Here is a 21,318-nt window from a genome sequence, read left to right as displayed (position 1 = left end):
ATTTGATATGTGTATTGTCCTTACTCTACATTTGAATACACTATGATCCTGAAGTTTCAGTCTAGTATGTGCTCAAGAAAATGCATGTACATGTGTACAAAAATATATACAAAAAAATGTTCATAGCAGCCCTGGCCAGTTTGACTCAGCAGTTAGAGCATCAGCCTGAGGACTGAAGAGGCAACGGTTCGATTTCTGGTCAGGGGTGCGTACCTTGGTTGCAGGTTTTTACCCCTGCCCTGGTCAAAGTCATGCGGGAGGCAGCCAATCGATGTGTCTCTCACATCAATGTGTCCCTCCCTCTCACTCTGTGTCCCCTTGCCTCCCTCCCCTCTTATCTAAAAATCAATGGAAGAAGATCATCCTTGGGTAAGGATTAAAAAAAAAATGTTCTTAGAAGAACATCTAAGTTACTATGCATACTAATAAACATGATCCAGAGAGAACTAACTCTTCCAATTAAAGATAGAAAAAGAAAAATCATGCACTACTAATACATCTAACAAAATGGATGAATCTCAGAAATAATGTTGAACAAAAGAAGGCAGATACAAAAGAGTGGTTACTGTTCAAAATGGGCAGTCAAATAGATTACTTTGGGTGGTGAAAGATGAGGATTATTGATTGGGAAGAGACACTAGAAAGCTTATTAGAGTGCTAAAAGTGTTCTCTCCCCAGATAGTTACATGGTTATATGTATTTCTATGTAAAAATTCAGCGAGCTGTACACTTAAGGTTTGTTCATTTTACATCATGTTAGTTACACCTCAATATAAAAGAAAAATAAATGTTAAAAAGCATTTTAAAGGCATATCATTTGTACAAGAGAATTAAAGTTTGATTTTAGTTGTTAACAGTGTCTGTGACTCTTATACAGCTTTTCACCAGATCCTGAGAAGGAGCTGCTTCCCAGACACTGACTGTAAACAAAGCAGAAAAATTACATGCTAGACTTTAGGAAATTGTGCAAATAATTAATAATAAAGAAGACAAATAAAAATGAAAGAGTACAGCCCTGGCCGGTTTGGCTCAGCTGTTGGAGCGTTGGCCTGCGGTCCCCAGAGATCTGGGTTCGGTTCCTGCTAAGGGCACGAGCCTCGGTTGCAGTTTGTCCCCGGCCCTGGTTGGGTTGTGCGGGTAACAACTATTCGATGTGTCCCTTTCGCGTCGATGTTTCTCTCTCTCCCTCCCTCCCCCTCTATCTGAACAAAATATCAAAAAATGTTCTCGGGTGAGGATAAAAAAAAAAAAAATGAAAGAGTACATTAACATTGCTCACTAGGATGAGAAACAGACTTAGGTCCATCACTGGGATCTGTGAAGTTTTTAGATAGTGAGGTTTCTCCAATTAGTTGAGTATCTAATTTTGCATATACTTATTCTCTTCTACTCCTGCTATAAATTAATAACATCTATATTTCCTCTTAAAACTTCATTATCATCTAGCATGGAGGTCTATATTCTTCTTGGCAGGAAACTATTAATAAAATAATAGATTCTTTTTGCCTGGTGATCAAGTTCAGGTCATTGACAATCCATGGTTTTAGTTATTCTAGAATTGATTACTTTACCATGAACTCTGTTCATAATTGTGTTTTTCACTTTCAACCCTTTACTTTTCAAAGGACCATTTGTTTGGACTTTTTTCTTCCTGAATGACTGAAATGTTTGGTACTATAACCTTCCCCATGTCCATGGATCTCCAATTGGTCTTCTGATTTTCCACATTTATATTGTAGAGGTCTCCCTCCAGATAGCAAGTAATTCATCTGTTCTAAAAGAATACTTCAAATCTATTAGAGATCCATAATGAAATATTTACTGATTGCTTCAAAATTAGGTGAGGTTACATGGGGGAATCATTATATAACTTTAGTATTTTTCTGCTGCAGAATATTATGCTTTTAGGGGTGATTCATTCTAGTTTAGAAAGTATTACACATTTGCTTAGGAGAAAACATAGGCCTCATTAAGTGCTTTATAGACTTGCTCTTGTGAAATGGGGCATAGGTCTTTCTCCGACCTCGTTTATAAATGACATACTCCACCCCTTTTTAGCTCACTCTATTCAGCCTCACTGCAGACTTTTAGCTGCTAGAAAATCTCATTTTTCTTACAGATTGATATGATCAGAATATCACGTTTAATAGATAGTCTAGTCACTGACCTAAGCTTTTTATTCCAAAATGAAATAATTGAAACTGCTTTTCAGAAAGTTTTTATTGATGGCTTTTTTTGTTTTACCATGACTCACACTAAAAATAAATATTATATTGTGATCCAATACATACAGAAATTAATGTGTAAATCTGAAGCAAAAGTTTAATGAAATAATACCCTTACTAAGTATGATATACTGTATTTTTTATTTTATACTATATATATATTTTTACATATGCTTACAATTTATTTTTTAATTTATCTTTATTGTTGAAAGTATTATGTATATCCCTCCTTTTTTCTCCCATTGACACCCTCCTCCCCATTCCCGCCCCCCCTTCACCACACTGTTGTCTGTGCCCATTGGTTATGCATATATGCATATGATGCTGTATATTTTTAAAGATCATGTTAGTCAAGATTTACTGGATTTATTTCACACTCCACTAATGGATCATGTCCTACAGTTTAGAAAACATTTTAGCATTGTTGAAAACAGACACATTTTAGCATGTTAATAGTAAACACACTCTATACTATTAGCAGTGGTGTTAAGCAAGATTTAATAAGATTTTTAATAATTACTTACTGATACTGGAAGTAATCTTTTCAAAAAACTTGACACAAGAAGAAATTATCCTTGCTGTTAACTGCTAACCATTTGGGAAATGTTTCTGCATAGTGTACTAATATACTAATAGAATTAAGCCAGTAAAAATCAGAAAGACCTCTGGCTTTTTCCTTTAAATTGAATTCCCCCTCATACTGCCCACTTAAAAAGATGCTCTCTGGGTAGTGAAGGGCTGTCCTCTTTGCCCTAAATAGACATAGTAGCCAGCCTGAGTCACATAAAAGTGATTCCTTGTTTTAACTAATTGCCTCAAATTCTTTGGTTGGTTTTTGTTTTTATATACAAGTTCTAGGTAGTAACTTATAAATGTACTACTTTTACTTTAGGGCGAGAAAATGTGACTGAGGGAGATCTAACTAAAACTTAGAACTTGAAGCTGTATGTTTCTTTATCAGTTTGAGAACTGAGACATGCTGGTTCTTTGAAATAGTGCTGTGTCTGATGAAGCTTATGGTAAATGTTGTCTCTGTAGGTTACTTACTGAAACAGAAAGTCTTCATGCAGTGGGCTTTACGGGGCAGCATTACATCCAGGACTGCTGCTTCAAATGGGCTGAGTTTAGATGCAATGCAGTTTTGGGTTTTTTCCCCCCATTAACAGTAAAAGAACCCATAGCCAGAAAGTGAGTTTAGGAAGCATTGTGGATTTTGTGCAGTAGATACTATAAGCTTTGAGTGGTTAGTATTGTGCCATTTCATCAAAGATATATTTTTATCCATTCAATTGTTTGCCTTTCTCACAGTTACTGATATGTTACGTATATCAATATATATTTATATATATCAATATTTAGCTGAAGCAGTCATTCATTTTAAATGGGTAGGATTTTAACTCAGTATGTAATTAAATTCTTCCAGAGCAAAACTTTTAATACTGTCTATCATTCAGGAGAGTGGTTGAGTGATTTTCTAGCTTTCCACATGGCAGTATTTAGTGTTGGCCTGTTCAGTCTTTTTTTTTTATTTTAATTTTTTTATATTAGGGAGCAAGAGAGATAGAAACATCGATGTGAGACATTGATCAGCTGCCTCTTGCACGACCCCTACTGGAGATTGGCTCACAACCTGGGCTTGTGCCCTGACGGGGAATCAAACTGGGAACTCTCAGTCCATGAGACGATGCTCAATCCACTGAGCCACACCGGCTGCGAGGCCTGTTCAGTCTTCATGATGCCCCCTATCAAAGGAATTCATTGGAGTAATGCAGAGCTCAGGAGAATTATTCAGTCACCTCCAGTGCCTCTTAGGCGTAGGAATAATTGCTTTGTAAGAGGGTGACATGTGTTCGGTTCTTTAGGTGCCCCCAGAGAAAATAAGCAAACATAAGTAAGTTAGCATTTTGTGATATATCAACTATCATGTTTGGTGTTACACAGGCTGTCTCATTTATTATATTTCTGTGATTCTATTATTTTGTACAGATATGAAAATTGAAGATGAAGGGCATTTCATAATTTGTCTATTACTTTTAGGTTTAGTGAGAACTTGGAGGAAGGTATCATTGTGGAGTGGAATTGTCGCTGCCTACTCTCCTGGTTCTCTTTCTGTTCTCCACTGATTGAGCATCATTTTTGACCCTTTTCTTTCCCTCATCTCTCATGTTTACATGTGGTTAGATTTTTCTTCAAAATGCCTTCTAGCCTGGTAGCTCAGTTGGTTAGAGTATTTTCCCAATATACTAAGTTTTCAAGTTCAATCCCCTGCCGGAGGTGGGGGGGTTGGTTGGTGGTGTGTGTGTGTGTGTGTGTTTTGACACCAAAGTTTTTTTTTAATTATTATTTTAGGGGAAGGGACATCACACTTCTACTCAATTATGAGAAACATTTTTTATCAGTACAGAGGTCTTCTTCTTACACTTATCATGCCATGAGTTCATAGGGAATGGGTTCCGCAGCTCAGGCTCCTTTCCATTGCTTTTCACAAAATTGCTTCTCTGGGTGGAGCAGGCTGACGCTTCAGTTGAACCCAGGTACCTTTCTCTTTGGCTTCCTTCTTTTTCTGATCATTTTCCTTCACACGTTTCAGGAAGCTATCTCGGTTCTTAGAGTGCTTAATATGCTCAATGCGCACATTAATTCTCTTGGCATGAATCTTGCCCTTGACTTTTGTGTTCACAACAATGCCCACTGCATGCTGGGTGACATTGTAGACTCTTCCAGTTTTGCCATGGTAACATTTGTGGGGCATTCCTTTTTGAACAGTGCCCATTCCCCTTATGTCCACAATATCACCTTTCTTATAGATTTGCATGTATGTAGCCAAAGGAACAACTTCATGTTTTCTAAAAGGCCTAGAGAATATATAGTGGGTGCCTCTCCTCTTTCCCTTTGTGTTCGTCATTTTGGTGAATTATTGGAAGATGGAGGTTCCGGCTGAAAAGTTAAGATATTTTTAATGTGACCTAAACCTTACTTTTCTAGTTTCTTTTGCTCCCCTAACCACTCCTTGCCCATCCTTACACACTTTCTTGATCCTCGTGATGCAACTTAGGGTCCATCTACCCCCCCAGACCACCCACCGTTCTCAGCCTGCACTACTTTATCATTTTTTGTTTGAATGTTCATACAGTTTCTTTTTCCTGAGATGTCTTTCTCCCTTTTTCAACTTAAAATCTTCCTGATTTTTAAGACTCTTGCGGGGAGGTGGCTGGGAGAAAGAAAAAGAATTTCTTAGACTCCTGTTTACCTTCTCTCATTTCTTGCTCACAAATCAGGGTCCAGGTTTATTACTGTACTTATACTAACACCTCACTTCAAGGGTTGTATTTATTGAGTTTTTAACAGTGAAGGTGTGCTCTACTTTGAATAAGGGTGATTTTGGTGATCCTACTTTTCTGCCCCCCCCCCCGGAATTCTTATTACTAAAACTTGAGTTGGGGTGTCCAATTCAGAGAGACCCCTAAACGCATTCACATTTACAATTTTAAACTTGACAATTTTTCTTTAGGCAATATTAAGTTCTTAGTGTCAGCCCTGTGCCAAAATTGGTTTAGGTCACAATAACAGTGATTATACAGTCTGGAGGGGCTTTACTGAAAAATCTTGATGTAACATCGTATCTGTTGTGGAAAAGGTCTGTGACTAAGTTGTAGTTTTAATTTGCCTGAAGAGTTGGCTATTACTACCTCATCTTTTGCTCTCCCACTAATTAGTGTTCTTTTGATAAGTTCATCATTTATATTTTAAAAATCTTTTTGGTGGTAACATTAATCAGAAACTCAAATTAATGTTTAGAAGCTTAATGTAATTAATGTATAGAGAAAAAGTGCCTATTTTCTACTTTAGCTCCTTTAAAAAAGTTGTTCATCTTACACTGGTTTAGTAGGTGTTTGGCAACCTTTGAGTCCTCTTTATTATGTTATTTACAGACAAAAGTTATTCCTAAATTAATGTACTCTTCAACACATAAAGGTTCTCAACAACCTGATAGCAGTCTTAAAAGTATAATGGTATAGTTTGCAAAGGGTCATCTAGAGCTTGGTAAAAAATAAGAGCTTTTATCGCAACAGCTTTTGTTCCCAAAATAACGTTTTTTAATTATAAAAACTATATTATATAAAATCAGAAAATATTAATAATCATTTTAATACCTAAACATATACTTTTTCTATATCCTTTTTCATGCATATGTATTCAGCTATGCACATATATATGTGTATATTTATTTATAAATATAACTTTTACCTCTATGTATTATTTATAAAGTAGTCATGCTGTACATACCAGTAATTTTTATAAATTTTAAATCATTTTGTATTTTTCAATTACAGTTGACATGCAATATTATATTAGTTTTAGGTGTACACCGCAGTTATTAGGCATTACATAACTTACTAAGCCATCTTCCTGGTAAATTTCATACCCATCTGACACCATACATAGTTATTAGAATATTATTGACTATATTCCCTATGCTGTACTTTATATCCTGTTGACTATTCTGTAACTACCAATTTGTATTTCTTAATCCCTTCACTTTTTTTTTCACCAATCTCCGCCCCCATCTGTAAACCATCAAAATGTTCTCTGTATTGAGTATGTTTGTCTTCTGCTTGTTTGTTTATTTTTCTTTTTCTTAAAGCAGACCCTTTAACATTTCACGTAGTACTGGTTTGGTGGTGATGAGCTGCTCCTTGAGCTTTTTCTTGTCTGGGAATCTCTTTATCTGTCCTTTGATTCTAAGTGATAGCTTTGCGACTATGGTCAAGATGGCGGCGTAGGTAAACACGGTATCGCATCCTCCCACAACCACATCAAAATTATAACTAAACTACAAAACAACCATAATTTAAAATCACCTGAAATCAAGCTGAATGGAAGTCCTACAACTACAAAATTAAAGAAGCAAGGGCATCGAGACTGGTAGGAGGGGCGGAGGTGGACGGGCTGGTCCCACACCCACTGTGGCGGATAAAAATCAGGAGGATACCTCGGCTAGGAAGGTCCTCCCTGAGAACTGAGGGGTCCCCGTACCACACCAGGTGCCCCACTCAGGATTCCAGTGCCAGGAAGAGAATCCCCATAACTTCTGGCTGGAAAAACCAGCGGGAACTGAGGCTCAGGGAGGCTGAGGCGGCTGGAGGCCCCGGCAGCTCCTCTTAAAGGGCCCGCACACGGACTTACTCGGACTCTCTCCCTCTAAGCTTGGAGGAGAGGCAGCTCGAGGGGCACCAGAGACATTTAGAGAAGAACTGAGCTGTTTGGCATTGGAGCAAGGGCCGGAGAGGGGGCTTTTTCCGGGACAAACGTGCTGTCAGAGGCCTTTGTTCCTTTGGTGAGCCCTTCCCTGGGGCAGCAGACAGATGGCATATCTGGGGCTCCAGTAACCTGGCTCACACTGTTCTCCCTGCCCTGGTGATTCCCTTGGGCCCCGGCCCACCCAAGCTGTTGCCAGTTGGTTAACTATAGGATTGGCCTGTCTTGGATCCTGCTTCAGGTTTACCTAAATTCTTTCAAACAGCAGCATCTGGTCTCAGCTAGCCCCATACCTCTCGTTAAGTAATACATACAAACAAACGCAGGGAGGCAGCCAAAATGAGGAGACAAAGAAACAGGTCCCAATTGAAAGAACAGAAGAAAATCCTGGGAAAAGAACTAAGCGAAATGGAGATAAGCAACCTAACAGATGTTGAGTTCAAAATAGTGCTTATACCACCCTGGCCGGTTTGGCTCAATGGTTACAGCGTTGGCCTGTGGTCCAGAGAGACCCGGGTTCGGTTCCCGCTAAGAGCACGTACCTCAATTGCAGTTTGTCCCCGGCCCTGCTTGGGTCATGCGGGTGGCAACCACTCGATGTGTCCCTTTCACATCGATGTTTCTTGCTCTCTCTCCCTTTCTCTCTCTCCCACTCTATCTGAACAAAAAAATGGAAAATGTCCTCGGGGGAGGATAAAAAAAAACCTACAAAATACTGCTTATAAGGATGCTCAATGAACTTAGTGAGAACCTCAGTGAACTTAGTGAGGGCCTCAAGAGCATAAAAAAGGACCAGTCAGAAATGAAGGATGCACAGTCAGAAATGAAGGCACTAACTGAAATAAAGAATAATTTACACAGATTCAATATTAGAGTAGGTAAAGCCAAGAAGCAAACTATCGATTTGAAATATAAGGAAGCAAAAAACACCCAATCAGAACAGCAAAAAGAAAAAAGAATCCAAAGAAAATGAGGATAGTGTAAGGAGCCTCTGAGACAACTTTAAGCGTGCCAACATTCTCATCTTGAGGGTGCCAGAAGAAGAAGAAGAGAGAGAACAAGAAATTGAAAACTTATTTGAAACAATAATGGTAGAATACTTCCCTAACTTGGTGAATGAAACAGACATACTAGTTCAGGAAGCACAGAGAGTCCCAAAGAAGATGAACCCCAAGCGGCCCACACCAAGACACATCATCATCGAAATGCAAAAGGTTCAAGACAGGATCTTAAAAACAGCAAGAGAAAAGCAGTTAGTTACCTACAAGGGAGTTCCCATTAGACAGTCAGCTGATATCAAAAGAAAATTTGCAGGCCAGAAGGGAGTGGCAAGAAATATTCAGAGTGATGAAAAGCAAGAACCTACAACCAAGATTACTCTATCCTGCAAAGCTGTCATTTAGAATCGATGGCCATATAAAGAGTTTCCCAGACAAGGAAGAGCTAAAGGAGTTCATCGCCACCAAACCATTATTATATGAAATGTTAAAGGGTCTTCTTGGAGAAAAATATAAAAAATATGAACAAAGAAAATGGCAATGAATGCGTAGCTACCAACAATTGAGTCTACAAACAAAATGAACAAGTAGAACAGAAACGTTCTCAAAGATACAGAATATTTTGTTGGTTGCCAGATGGGAGGGGAATAGGTGAAAAAGGTGAAAGGATTAAGTACAAATTGGTTGCTAAACTAACAAACCTCAAAGGGAAGGGGGCTTGGGGGGGTGGGAAGAAATAAATCAAAGAACTTATATGCATATATACATAACCAGTGGATGCAGACAACAGTGTGGGAAACGGCAGGAGGGGGGCGGGAGTGGGGAGAAAGGGGGTCAGTGGAGGGAAAATGAGGAATATATGTAATACATTCAACAATAAAGATATAATTTAAAAAAAATAATAAATAAATGATAGCTTTGCTGGGTAGAGTAATCTTGGTTGTAGTTCCTTGCTTTTCATCACTTTGAATATTTCTTGCCTCTCCCTTCTGGCCTGAAAAGTTTCTGTTGGGAAATCAGCTCACTGTCTTATGGGAGCTCCCTTATGGGTAACTTACTGCTTTTCTCTTGCTATTTTAAGATTCTTTCTTTGTCTTTCTTCACCGTTTTGCATTTTAATTATGATGAATCTTGTGGGCCTCTTTGGGTTCATCTTGTTTGGGATTCTCTGGGATTCCTGGACTTGTGTGTCTGTTTCATTCTCAAGGTTAGTTTTCTGTCATTTTTTCGAATAGGTTTTTAATTTCTTGCGCTCTCTTCTCCTTCTGGCTCCCCCATGATGTGAATGTTGGCATTCACATGCTTGAAGTTGTCCCAGAGGCTCCCTACACTCTCCTCAGTTTTTGGATTCTTTTTTCATTTTGCTGTTCTTATTGGGTGCTCTTGACTTCCTTATATTTCAAATTACTGTTTTGATTCTCAGTTTTATCTACTCAACTGTTGTTTCCCTATAAATTATTATATAAGTAAGTGTATTCATTTCTGACTGTTTTTCTTTAATGATTTCCATGTCGTTTTTAATGCTATTGAAGTTCTAAATTCATCTACTCTTTCTCTAAGTTGATTGAGCATCCTTTTAACCAGATTGCTTGCCTCCATTTTGTTTAGTTTTTTTTTTTCTGGAGTTTTGTTCTGTTATTTCATTTGGACTATGTTTCTCTGTCTCTTCATTTGGGCTGCCTTCCTGTGTTTGTTTCTATATATAAGATAGAGCTACTACATCTTCCAAGGTTGGTATAGTGGCCTAATGTAGTAGGTGTCCTGTAGGGTGCAGTGGCACAAGCCTTCCTGAGCTGGGCACTCTAGGTGAGTTCCCCACCCCAGGCTGTGTACACCCTCCTGTTGTAGTTGTAGTTGAGGCCTGATTACTGTTGGCATGTCAATGGGAGGGATTTACTCCAAGGCTGAATGGCCACAATGACTGAATGTGACCACGGTGGAATATCAACTATGCCGTAACCTACCCCCAGAGTGGGACTTACTTTAGCGGGGCTCTCATGCCCATTGAGCTCACCCCTGGGTTTGTCACTTGTGGAGGTAGTTAGGTGGTGCTTCATTGTGGTCTAAAGCTGTTCTTGGGGTATACTGGCTCTGGGGCCTCCCAGGAGCTGTGAGGTCAGCCATTGCCTGTACTCTGTCTGGGACCACCCAGAACAAGCTACAGAGCAATCTGCAGATAGTTGCTACTTGTTCTGGGTTTGGAGGTGCCCAAGAGAAGCCAAGCTGCTAACCAAGACCTGTTGCTGCTAGTGCCGGGCCTGGGGCCATTTAGCAAGTGGTATGGGGCAAGCCAAGGCTAGATGCTGCTTGTTTGAGAGATTTTAGGAAAGTCTGAAGCCTGAGCCTTGACAGGCTATTCATTTGAAAAAATCCACTGGAAATAGCTTGGGTTTGCCCACAAGTTGGGTGGGTCTGGATTTCAGGGAATCACCAGAGCACAGCTGATAGTGATAGCCAGATTAAAGAAGACTGAAATATGGCACCCACCTATGGGGCTCTGTGGGGGGAGAACTCAACATAGGAACAATGACCCTTGTCAGCAATTCTGTCTGGTATAAAGCTGCCCCACCCCAGCTCTCTCCTTGATGCTGGACAGTTCAGTTCTTCCCTTTTGTCCCTGGAGCCTTTTAAGCTGCTGCCGCAGTGCTGAAACTCAGGAGTGAATCTGAGTAAGTCTGTGTGCAGGCCTTTAAAGAGGAACTGCCTGGGACTCCTGAAGCGCTCTGTCTCACTCAGCCACAATTCCCGCGGGTTTATTTTTGTTTTTAAAACAATACTTTTTTTGCCCTGGCTGGTTTGGCTCAGCGGTTAGAGCATCGGCCTGCGGTCCGGAGAGACCCGGGTTCGGTTCCCACTAAGGGCATGTACTTCGGTTGCGGTTTGTCCCCGGCCCTGGTTGGTCGTGCGGTGGCAGCCACTCGATGTGTCCCTTCACGTCAATGTTTCTCTCTCTCTGTCTCTTCCTCTCTCTCCCTCCCACTCTATCTGTACAAAAAAAAATAAAAATAAAAAAGTACGTTTTTACTTTTTATTGATTTGAGAGAGAGAGACATCAGTTTCTTTCTCTACTTAGTTGTGCATTCATTGGTTGCTTCCTTTATGCGCCTGACTGGATATTGAACCTGCAACCTTGATGTATGAGGACAACACTCTAACCAACTGAGCTTACCTGGCTAGGGCCAATCCCTGCTGGTTTTACAGCCAGAAGTTATGGGAACTTCTCTTCCTGGCACTGGAACCCTGAACTGGGGGACCTGGTATGGGGCTGGGACTCCTCCCTCCTCAGGGGGGACCTCCACAGCTGAGATAATTCTCCTGATTTTTATCCACCACATGTTTGTGTGGTGCCATCCTGTTATACATCTCCACTCCTTTTACCAGTCTGTATGTGGCTTCTTCTTTGTATCTTTAGTTGTAGGGCTTCGATTCAACTAGATTTCAGGTGGTTCTGAATGATGGTTTTTCTGTAGTTTAGTTGTAATTTTGATATCCATATCAGTATTTTTTTATTTTTTATTTTTATTTTTTATCCTCACCCGAGGACATTTTTCCATTTTTTACTCAGATAGAGCAGGAAGGAGAGAGAGGAAGAGAGAGAAACATCGATGTGAAAGGGACACATCGAGTGGCCGCCACCCACACGACCCAAACAGGGCCGGGGACAAACTGCAGCCAAGGTACATGCCCTTAGCGGGAACCGAACCCGGGTCTCTGTGGACTGCAGGCTGACGCTCTAACCGCTGAGCCAAACCGGCCAGGGCGAGTATTTTTTTTTTAATTCCTCACCTGAGGATACTTTTCTATTTATCATCAGATTGAGTGAGAGGGAGGGAGGGAGGGAGAGAGAGAGAGAAACATCAATGTGAGAGGGACACATCAGCTGGTTGCCTCCCACACGACCCCACCAGGGCTGGGGATGAACTGCAACTGAAGTACGTGCCCTTTACCTGAATCGAATCTGTGACTCTTTGGTCTGTGGGCTGATGCTCTAACCACTGAGCAGATTGGCCAGGGCCATACCAGTAACTTTTAATCAGTTAAGGTTTTGGGAGTCAGAGATGTACAGAGCGTGGTCTTAAGCACCATAGATCATTGACAGAACTATTAGATAAAATCTCTACCCCTCAAAATATTTGTAGTCTAGCTGACTGAGATAGGGCAAATATATAAGATGCAATGTAAAGTCCAGTGCAGTGGCTAAACTATATGTTGTATACTAAACACTCAGGAGGAATAAAAGCCTTCAAGAATCAATGGGGGTAGAGAGGTGAAGGTAGCTAAGTACCCAGCATGTAATATGGGCTCACTAAGTGATATTTGTTGCTCTTATCCTCATCCTTACTCCCAAGTTTCTTACTCTAGATGTTTAGGAGAATACTGATTTTATTTATACAAGTAGAGAAGTTGAGAGGAAAAATTGTTATTATTTCTGGAAGAACTTTGAGATGTTTAAGTGTTGTCCGGTTGGAAAGCTGTTTCCTGCACATAATGAAAGACGTAGAGCTAGAGTTTCTGGTGAAGACTCAAACAGCTTTGAGAACCTTTTCCTTATATACAGTAGATAAGTTTTCCAAAAGGTGAGTAGGGCAATAATTAGTTTTATTTCACACTGTTCTTTATAGCAACTAAAGTTGACACTAAAATACCATGACAAAAATAATATAAGATTCCCATTTGTCAGTGAAATAGAAAAATGAGGGTTTGTGCTTATTGTGCCAAGAGTTAAAATCTCTGCATCTTTGAAATTCTGGCTTTTTTTTTTTTCTTGGTTTGTCTCATGGCTTAACAGTTGGGATGTGAGAGAGAAAAAGAGATTTAAAAAAATTCTTGTGTCTAACTTAAATTCTCAAATTCTTAAGCTGTTTTTGTTCTTGTCTTGCTAGGTCTCATCATCTCTATTTAGATTTTCACTTATAAATCATGTTTCATATATGTGAACAGCATTGGGAATGTGACCTTTCTCATGACCCTGTAAGCAAAGATTTTGCTTTGTGTTTCCCAGAATAATTGTCACTAAAACATATACATTTTGCTTTTCCTCTAGGTAAAAATCTCTACACCAATGAATATGTAGCTATCAAACTGGTGAGTAGAATCTATATTTGTGCTAAGTATGTTTTGGTGCTCTCCTTACATACATCTTTTTACAGGTAATAGTTGTGAGCATTTACAAAAATACTGTTGTTGTTGTTTTTCTCTTGCATATGGTCCCACAGAGTCATTTTCCTTCAACCATATATAGTGTTACAATCATGAATCACTGTATACTATATAACATTAGATGATACTAACTATAGTTAGCCATGATTAATCAAAAATAGTTAATAGCCCAGCCAGAGTAGCTCAGTGATTGAGCATTGACTCACGCACCAAGAGGTTGCCAGTTTGATTGTCAGGGTACATGCCCAGATTCTAAGCTAAGTCCTCAGTGGGGGGCATGCAGGAGGCGGCCAATTGATGTTCTCTCTCATCGATGTTTCTATCTCTCCCTCTCCCTTCCTCTCTCTCTAAAAATCAATAAAGAAAAAAAAAATTTTTTAATAGTTAATAAAAAATAGCTGGAAGAAAAGAAAAATCACTGGAAAACTAATCATTTTTGTGAACTTTCATACCTTTCACAGTGCTATTTTAAAAGATAAAATCAGGCCCTGGCGGGTTTGGCTCAGCGGTTGGAGTGTTGGCCTGTGGTCCCGAGATATCGGGGTTCAGTTCCCACTAAGGGCACATACCTCGGTTGTAGTTTGTCCCTGGCCCTGGTTGGGTCGTGTTGGTGGCAGCCACTTGATGTGTCCCTTTCACGTCGATGTTTCTCTTTCTCTCTCTCTCTTCCTCCCACTCCATCTGAACAAAAAAAAAAAAGGAAAAATGTCCTTAGGTGAGGATTAAAAAAATAAAAGATAAAATCATTTGCCCTGGCTGGTATGACTCAGTTGGTTGAGCATCATCCATGTACCTAAAAGTCGTTGGTTCAATTCCCAGTCAGGACACACATCCCCTGGTTTCAGGTTCAGTCCCTAGTCACAGTGCATGTGGAAGTAACTGATCGATGTTTCTCACATCAATGTTCCTCTCTCTCCATTTCTCTCTCTAAAATCAGCAAAAACATGTATTTTTTAAAAAGGTAAAATGATTTTGCCCTGGCCGGTTTGGCTCATCGGTTAGAACATCGGCCTGCAGTCTGGAGAGACCCGGGTTCAGTTCCCGCTAAGGGTGTGTACCTTGGTTGCAGTTTGTCCCCGGCCCTGGTCAGTTGTGCGGATGGCGGCCACTCGATGTGTCCCTTTCACGTCAATGTTTTTCTCTCTCTCTGTTCCTCTCTCTCCCTCCCACTCTACCTGAACAAAAAATGGAAAAATGTCCTCAGGTGAGGATGATAAAAAAAATTAAAAAATAAAAATAAAAAGGTAAAATGATTTAAAATTTTTATCTTTTTTTTGACTCATCTAAAAAATTTAAGGTATTTATTAATATACTTAGCGCAGAAACAAATGTGACCATCTAATCATTGTCTTAAAAAGCTGCCAAACATGAAAAACACATCATGTGGTCAAATTTGAAACAAAGAGTTTAATTGATTTTGTCAGTCCTGATCTTATGAATACCTGGTCATTGAAAATAGCATCCTATTAAAAAGGAATAATTATGTGATTTTAAGGATTAACAATTTTATAACAAACAATTCTTTTTCTTATTATTAATAGAAAACCATTTCTAGTTATATGAAATGTTTCATTTGACTAGTTTGTATGAAACTTATATAAGTATTCACCATACTAAATCCTAGAACGTTTCCCAGGCGTTTTAGGTAGTTTTGGGCTTTATTAGTTGCAAGACAGAGGATTTAATGGTTGAAGGACCTATATTGTGACAATTGAATGCTGTTTTTTTCTAATGAATTGCTTACTACATTCGCATCTGCTCTATGGTTGGTCCCTTCTTCTCATTTAGTTTGTCAGTTTATGAAAGAGTTAGAGTTGTTTTGTGAAAAACTGACAGTTACTAGGTTGGTTTCTCTACAAAGAAGTGAACAGAGAGCAGGGCTTAGAGCAGGTAGTTGCTAAGGAACCAAGTGTTTTATTTGTAAACTTAGAATTTTTGTTTAAGAAATGGGAGCAATGATGTATGCATAACCAATGGACATGTACAACAAAGCCGGGGATGGGGAGGGGGGAATGGGAAGGAGGGTGCCAATAGGGTAAAAAAGGAGAAACATCTGTAACCAAAAAAAATTTTTAAAAAATAAATAAATAAAAATAAAATAAAATGTTAAAAAAAAAAAAAGAAATGGGAGCAATGCTCTGGTTGGTTTGGCTCAGTCATTGTAGCATTGGCCCACAGACCAAAGAGTTACAGGTTTGATACCAGTCAAGGGCACGTACCTAGATTGTGCCTGCACTGGTTGCAGAAGACAGCTAATTGATGTGTAGCTCTCACATCAATGTTTCTCCCCCCCTCCCTCCAGCTTTCTCCCTGTCTCCCTCTTCCTCCCCCTCCCTCCCTTCCACTCTATCTGAAAATCAATGGGAAAATATTCTCATGTGGATAAAAAAAAAAGAAGAAATGGGAGCAAGAAGAGGGGTAATGAATGTAACAATGCATGACAAATATTTTCTCAGGTTGACTATCAAAGAATTAACCATTTTTTAAATTTATGCAAATTCAGTTATTCTATAAAAGTGTCCTGTCATTCATCTGTTTTATTTATTTTTTGTTTGTTTTACTACTTTGGTAAGTTGTAATAATTTTGATTCTGTGGGACTAGTAACAGGAAGAAGCACTTTACTTTATACTAAAATACTTTAATATTGCCTCAATACTGTATATTTATTATTGTACCTTTATTTATCGAGACTTGTTTTTTTTTTTAATATCTTTTTATTGATTTTTTAGAGAGAGAGAGAGAGAGAGATAGAAACATCGACGTGAGAGCGATACTTTGATTGGCTGCCTCCTGCACGCCCCCTACTAGGGATTGAGCCAGCAACCCAGGCATTTGCCCTGACTGGGAATCAAACCCGGATCTCTCAATCCATGGAACAATGCTCAATCCACTAAGCTACCACCGGCCAGGCTTTTGAGGCTTTATTTTAGGGGCAAATCATTCTATCTAGATTTCTCCTTCCAGAGTCATATATTTAACCTATTTAGATAAACTTGCATAATGTATTATTGTTGACATGACTGACTGTTGCATTTCACTTTTAAATTTTATTAAATTTTTATTCTATTTTGTATGGCCAACAGTTAAAGCTAAAAATAGAATTAATGTTATCTAGTATGGTATGACTTAATATCTTACTTTCTATCAAATAAATCTTAAAGGCATTTTAGAGGATAACAATCTTGTCTATGGGCCTCCTCTTTTGCTGTTGGTCTGTATTCTTCAGGGGGGATATAATGGGAGTAATTGAGCTCTTTTCATTATAACAGCAAAATTAGCCTTAAGCATTATAGTCCTACAAGGTAGCTGTCTGCTGTCGGTTTAAGATTTCAGGTAGGCATGTGTGTTTCAGAATAACTGTGATTCTGGCAAATAGCCTGCCCTCTATGGAAATGTAATCAGCATCTGGCACAGAAATACAAGGAAGCCCTGCTGGTACTGTTTCAGTTCTACTTTGTTTGGATCTTCATTGTGGGCTCTTGTTTCTTGAATACCTAGGAAACTTTTTACATAACCATATGCAATGTAAACAAATAGTGTAACAAGTCCCTCCTTCATCTCATTGAGATCTCTAAGGTTCTTTTTAACAGAGGTTTTCTAATAGTTGTTTAAAAAAAACCACAAGTCTCTCCACACTGCTAATCTTGCTGCCTCCACAAGCTGTAGACTGTTTGTTTCCAATGTCCTTTATTCATAGTGCTTCCAGAAGAGCACCTTGAAGCTCCAGTTGGCTAAGCAGGCTACAGTTATGTACTGAAGGGGTTGGCTGAAGGATGTAAGTCTTTCCTTTTGCAGTAAAGGCCCCTCCATTTTGTAACATACATGATGCGTACACCCACTTTTAGCCATATAACTATAAAGGATTTTTGCTTTTTTATCTTCTAGCTTAGTTACCCAGGATCAGATTAAATATTTCTTATAAAGATTTCCAATATAAAGTTTGAGAGTATTGTTTGTTACCTATTGTGGTTTGTCTGAGTCCGAGGACTGTTTCTTCAGAAAGAACACTCCTCTTTTTGTATTTAGATCCACCTTTGCCTGGTTCCATATTAATTTGTCATGACTGTTCTATTTAGTACTTGTGAATTTTCAGTAATTTTGCTAACAGACAAATTATATAATTGCCTGCTTTGATGGTGATCCAAAATCCAAATGGAGACTCAAGAGTGATCCCTCTGTATCTGGAGAGCTAAATGAATAAGGCAGTGACTCTACAGTATAATTAATATTATGTATTTTTCTTTTGATGACAAGAATATTGAGAAACTTGAAGTCCATTTCTAATATTTGCTGCTTTTACAATCAAAGAAGGGTATGAGTTCTTTAGAGTTCCTTAGGGATATGATAAAGCAGGTCCTTGAATAATGTTTCGTCCAATTTTGTTTCATTGTAACATTGATGAATTGCCCTAGGAATTTAATTCCTATTTATATCAGTTAGCCTGAGATAAAATTGATTTTGTTATACATTGTTTTGCCACAGTTCCAAGAACTTATTGACAACATTAAGTGAGGATGTACTATATTCCAGCCTATATGAATTGATTTAGATAAAACCTTCCAAGAAGCAAAGGGATAGATCAGATAACTTCAAGGAAACTTCTGAATTCTGTGATTTATAGATTCTGTATCTTAGGAGTAATGCGTAAAACTTCAAGTGAGTTCAGAAAGAGCCTTCAAAGGTGATCAAAGAGCTAAAATGTAGGACCAATAAGGAGAGGTTAAAGGAATTAAAATTACTTTACCTGAATAAAAGGAAATCTAAGAAATGATTGAATAGTTTTGATATTCGATATTTGAATAGGTATGTACAGATTATTGCAGAGCTTTTTTATCTGTTATTGAGGACATAAGAGAAATAGGCCTAAGTTTCAGTAGTGGAGATTTTAATTCAATATAAAGACCTTCTGTTCCATGAAACTTTTTTTTTCTTTTTTCTTTTCCTATTTATCTTCAGATAGAGTGGGAGGGAAAGAAAGGGAGAGAGAGAGAAAAACATCCATGTGAGAGGGACACATCGACTGGTTGCCTCCGGAACAACCTCAACCAGTGCCAGCAATGAACCGCAACCTAGGTACATGCCCTTGGCTGGAATCGAATCCGGGACTCATTGGTCCATGAGCCAATGCTCTACCACTGAACCAAACCAGCCGGGGCAAAATTAAAATGTATGTATCAAAGAATTTTGAACAGAGTGAAAAGGCAACCCAGGAAATGGGAAAAAAAATTTGAAAATTATATGTCTAACAAGGAATTGGTATCTAGAATTTACCTTTTTAACCAGTTTTAAGTGTACAGTTCAGTGGTATTAAGTGTATTCACATGTTTGAGCACCCATCTCCAGAACTTTTTCATCTTCCTCAACTGAAATCCTGGACCCCTTAAATACTAACTCCCCATTTCCCTCTGCCCTTAGCCCCTGGCAACCACCATTCAACTTGCTGTTTCTATGAATTTAACTACTCTATAAGTGGAATGATGCAATATTTGTCCTTTTGTGACCAGCTTTTTTCATTTAGCATTATGTCCTCGAGTTTCATTCATGTTGTAGCATGTGTCAGAATGTCCTTGTTATGGCTGAATAATATTCCATTTTATGTTTGAAACAAAATGTACCCACATTTTGTTTATTCATTCAATTGTTGATAGATACCCAGTTACTTCCACCTTTTGACTATTGAGGATAATGCCACTGTGAACATGGGTATAAAAAAATCAATTTAAGTCCTGATTTTTTGTGTGTAAATATCCTTTATCATATGGTAATTCATGTTTGTTTGTTTTTGAGAAACTGTCACACTGTTCACAGTAGCTGCATGATTTTATAGCAGTGTACAAGGATTCCAGTTTCTCCATATCCTCTCCAGTACTTGTTATTTTTTGTGGTTTTGATAATAGCCATCCTAATGAGTATGCAGATGTGTCTTTTAGGAGTAATGTCTGATGTTCTTGTTACCTAGTTGCATGGTATACTATCAATTCAGAAGAATTAACCCACCAATTCTTGAAGTTTGATATAGAGCAAAGTGTGGTAGTTCAGCAACTTTATTTCTGGGGTCTTTAGAAAACTCTCTTTTTGAAAATTTGAATACCATATTGATTAAAGTTACATGTTTTAATTACATTTATAATCTAGTTATCTTAAATGTAAAACTATACATAAAAATTTTCCTATAGCAACTCATCCAGTGTGGCTCAGTGTTTGAGCGTTGATCCCATGCACCAAGAGGTCACTGGGCCAATGCCCCATCAGGGCACATGCCCAGGTTATGGGCCCAATCCCCGGTAGGGGGCATGCAGGAGGTGGCCAGTTGATTTTCTCTCTCATTGATGTTCCTGTCTCTCTCTCTTCCTCTCCCTTCCTCTCTCCCTAAAATAATAAAGAAATGATTAACACATTTTCCTATGTCATTATTCATAATATGGAACACTAAAAGCAATCCAGGTGTCCAAAAATTAATATGTGTGTGTTTATACATACGTAAATACAGAGGAGTACTATAGTCATAAAAATAATTTACGGCTCTGGCCAGGTGGCTTGGTTGGGGTGTCATCCTGTGCACCAAAGGGTTGCAGGTTTGATTCCCAGTCAGGGCACATACCTAGGTTGTGGGTTTGATTCCCAGGTGGGAGTGTATGGGAGCCAACTGATCGATGTTTTTCTCTCTCTCTCTCTCTCTCTCTCTGTCTCTCCCTCCCTCCTTCTCTCCATCCGTCTCTAAAATCAATAAAAACATATCCTTGGATGTGGATTTTTAAAAATTATAATAATATACAGCTTACTGCTATGGGAAGATGTTATTCTCACATTGTTGAATTTTTTATTTATTTATTTATTTATTTTTTTTTTATCCTCACCCGAGGACATTTTTCCATTTTTTGTTCAGGTAGAGTGGGAGGGAGAGAGAGGAACAGAGAGAGAGAGAGAAACATCGATGTGAAAGGGACACATCGAGTGGCTCCCACCCGCACAACCGACCAGGGCCGGGGACAAACTGCAACCGAGGTACGCGCCCTTAGCGGGAACCGAACCCGGGTCTCTCAGGACCGCAGGCCGACGCTCTAACCGCTGAGCCAAACCGGCCAGGGCTCACATTGTTGAATTTAAAGGCACATTACAGAAGAGCAAATAGAGCATGATCTCATTTATTTAAAATATATTTTTAGTCTATTTACATATATTAGTATATATAAATAAATATTTGGCAGGACATTCACCAAAATATTAATAGTGCTTCTCTGTAAAATGATTAGGAACTTAGATTATTTTTAATTTCTTCCTAATTTTTTTGTTTTTGAGATTTTCTTCCTGAGAATATATCACTTTTCTAAAAATAATATAACTTTACGACCTCAAATTCATAATAAAACAAGCAGGAAATATATGCTGGTAGTTAATTAAAAGGTTTGGCATCCAGTTTCCTAGGAGAATACATTTCAGGAAAAGAACACTTTATGATGGGGGGGAGCTATCCTTGAATGATTGCTCATGTAGAGTATTTTTATTTAAATATCTATGAAAAGGATTGTATGTAATTCAGTTTCATCTTCTCCCTAACTATGATTTCAGAGAGAAATTGTGGTAAGAAAATTGTGGTAAGATATGTGGATATCATCTCTAAAATATTAAGTGATCTTGAAAAAAGTGAAGGAATTAAGAAGTACAAATTGGCCCA

General features: G+C 38.7%; 1 protein-coding gene across 8 annotated transcripts in view; it reads left to right on the top strand.

Annotated features, from left to right (window-relative positions):
- Nucleotides 1–21,318, top strand: part of CSNK1G1 (casein kinase 1 gamma 1) — a 183,769-nt gene that overhangs the window by 79,085 nt on the left and 83,366 nt on the right. For 7 of the 8 annotated variants that reach the window (XR_004958634.1, XR_004958635.1, XR_004958633.1 and 4 more), the window contains one exon: nucleotides 13,527–13,567. Coding sequence is in view for 4 of the 8 variants with exons in the window: in XM_036253516.1 (XP_036109409.1) it covers nucleotides 13,527–13,567 (41 nt within the window). In the remaining 4 variants the exon portion in view is untranslated. Of the gene's footprint in view, nucleotides 1–13,526; nucleotides 13,568–17,340; nucleotides 17,419–21,318 lie in introns of those variants that run through there. The other variant, XM_036253565.1, reaches the window with a different exon arrangement.

This window comes from Molossus molossus, unplaced genomic scaffold, assembly GCF_014108415.1.
Source record: "Molossus molossus isolate mMolMol1 unplaced genomic scaffold, mMolMol1.p scaffold_m16_p_1, whole genome shotgun sequence".
In the NCBI taxonomy this organism is placed as follows: domain Eukaryota; kingdom Metazoa; phylum Chordata; class Mammalia; order Chiroptera; family Molossidae; genus Molossus; species Molossus molossus.
The sequence above is the reverse complement of the archived record's forward strand: the minus strand, read 5'-3'. Positions and strand labels throughout refer to the sequence as shown.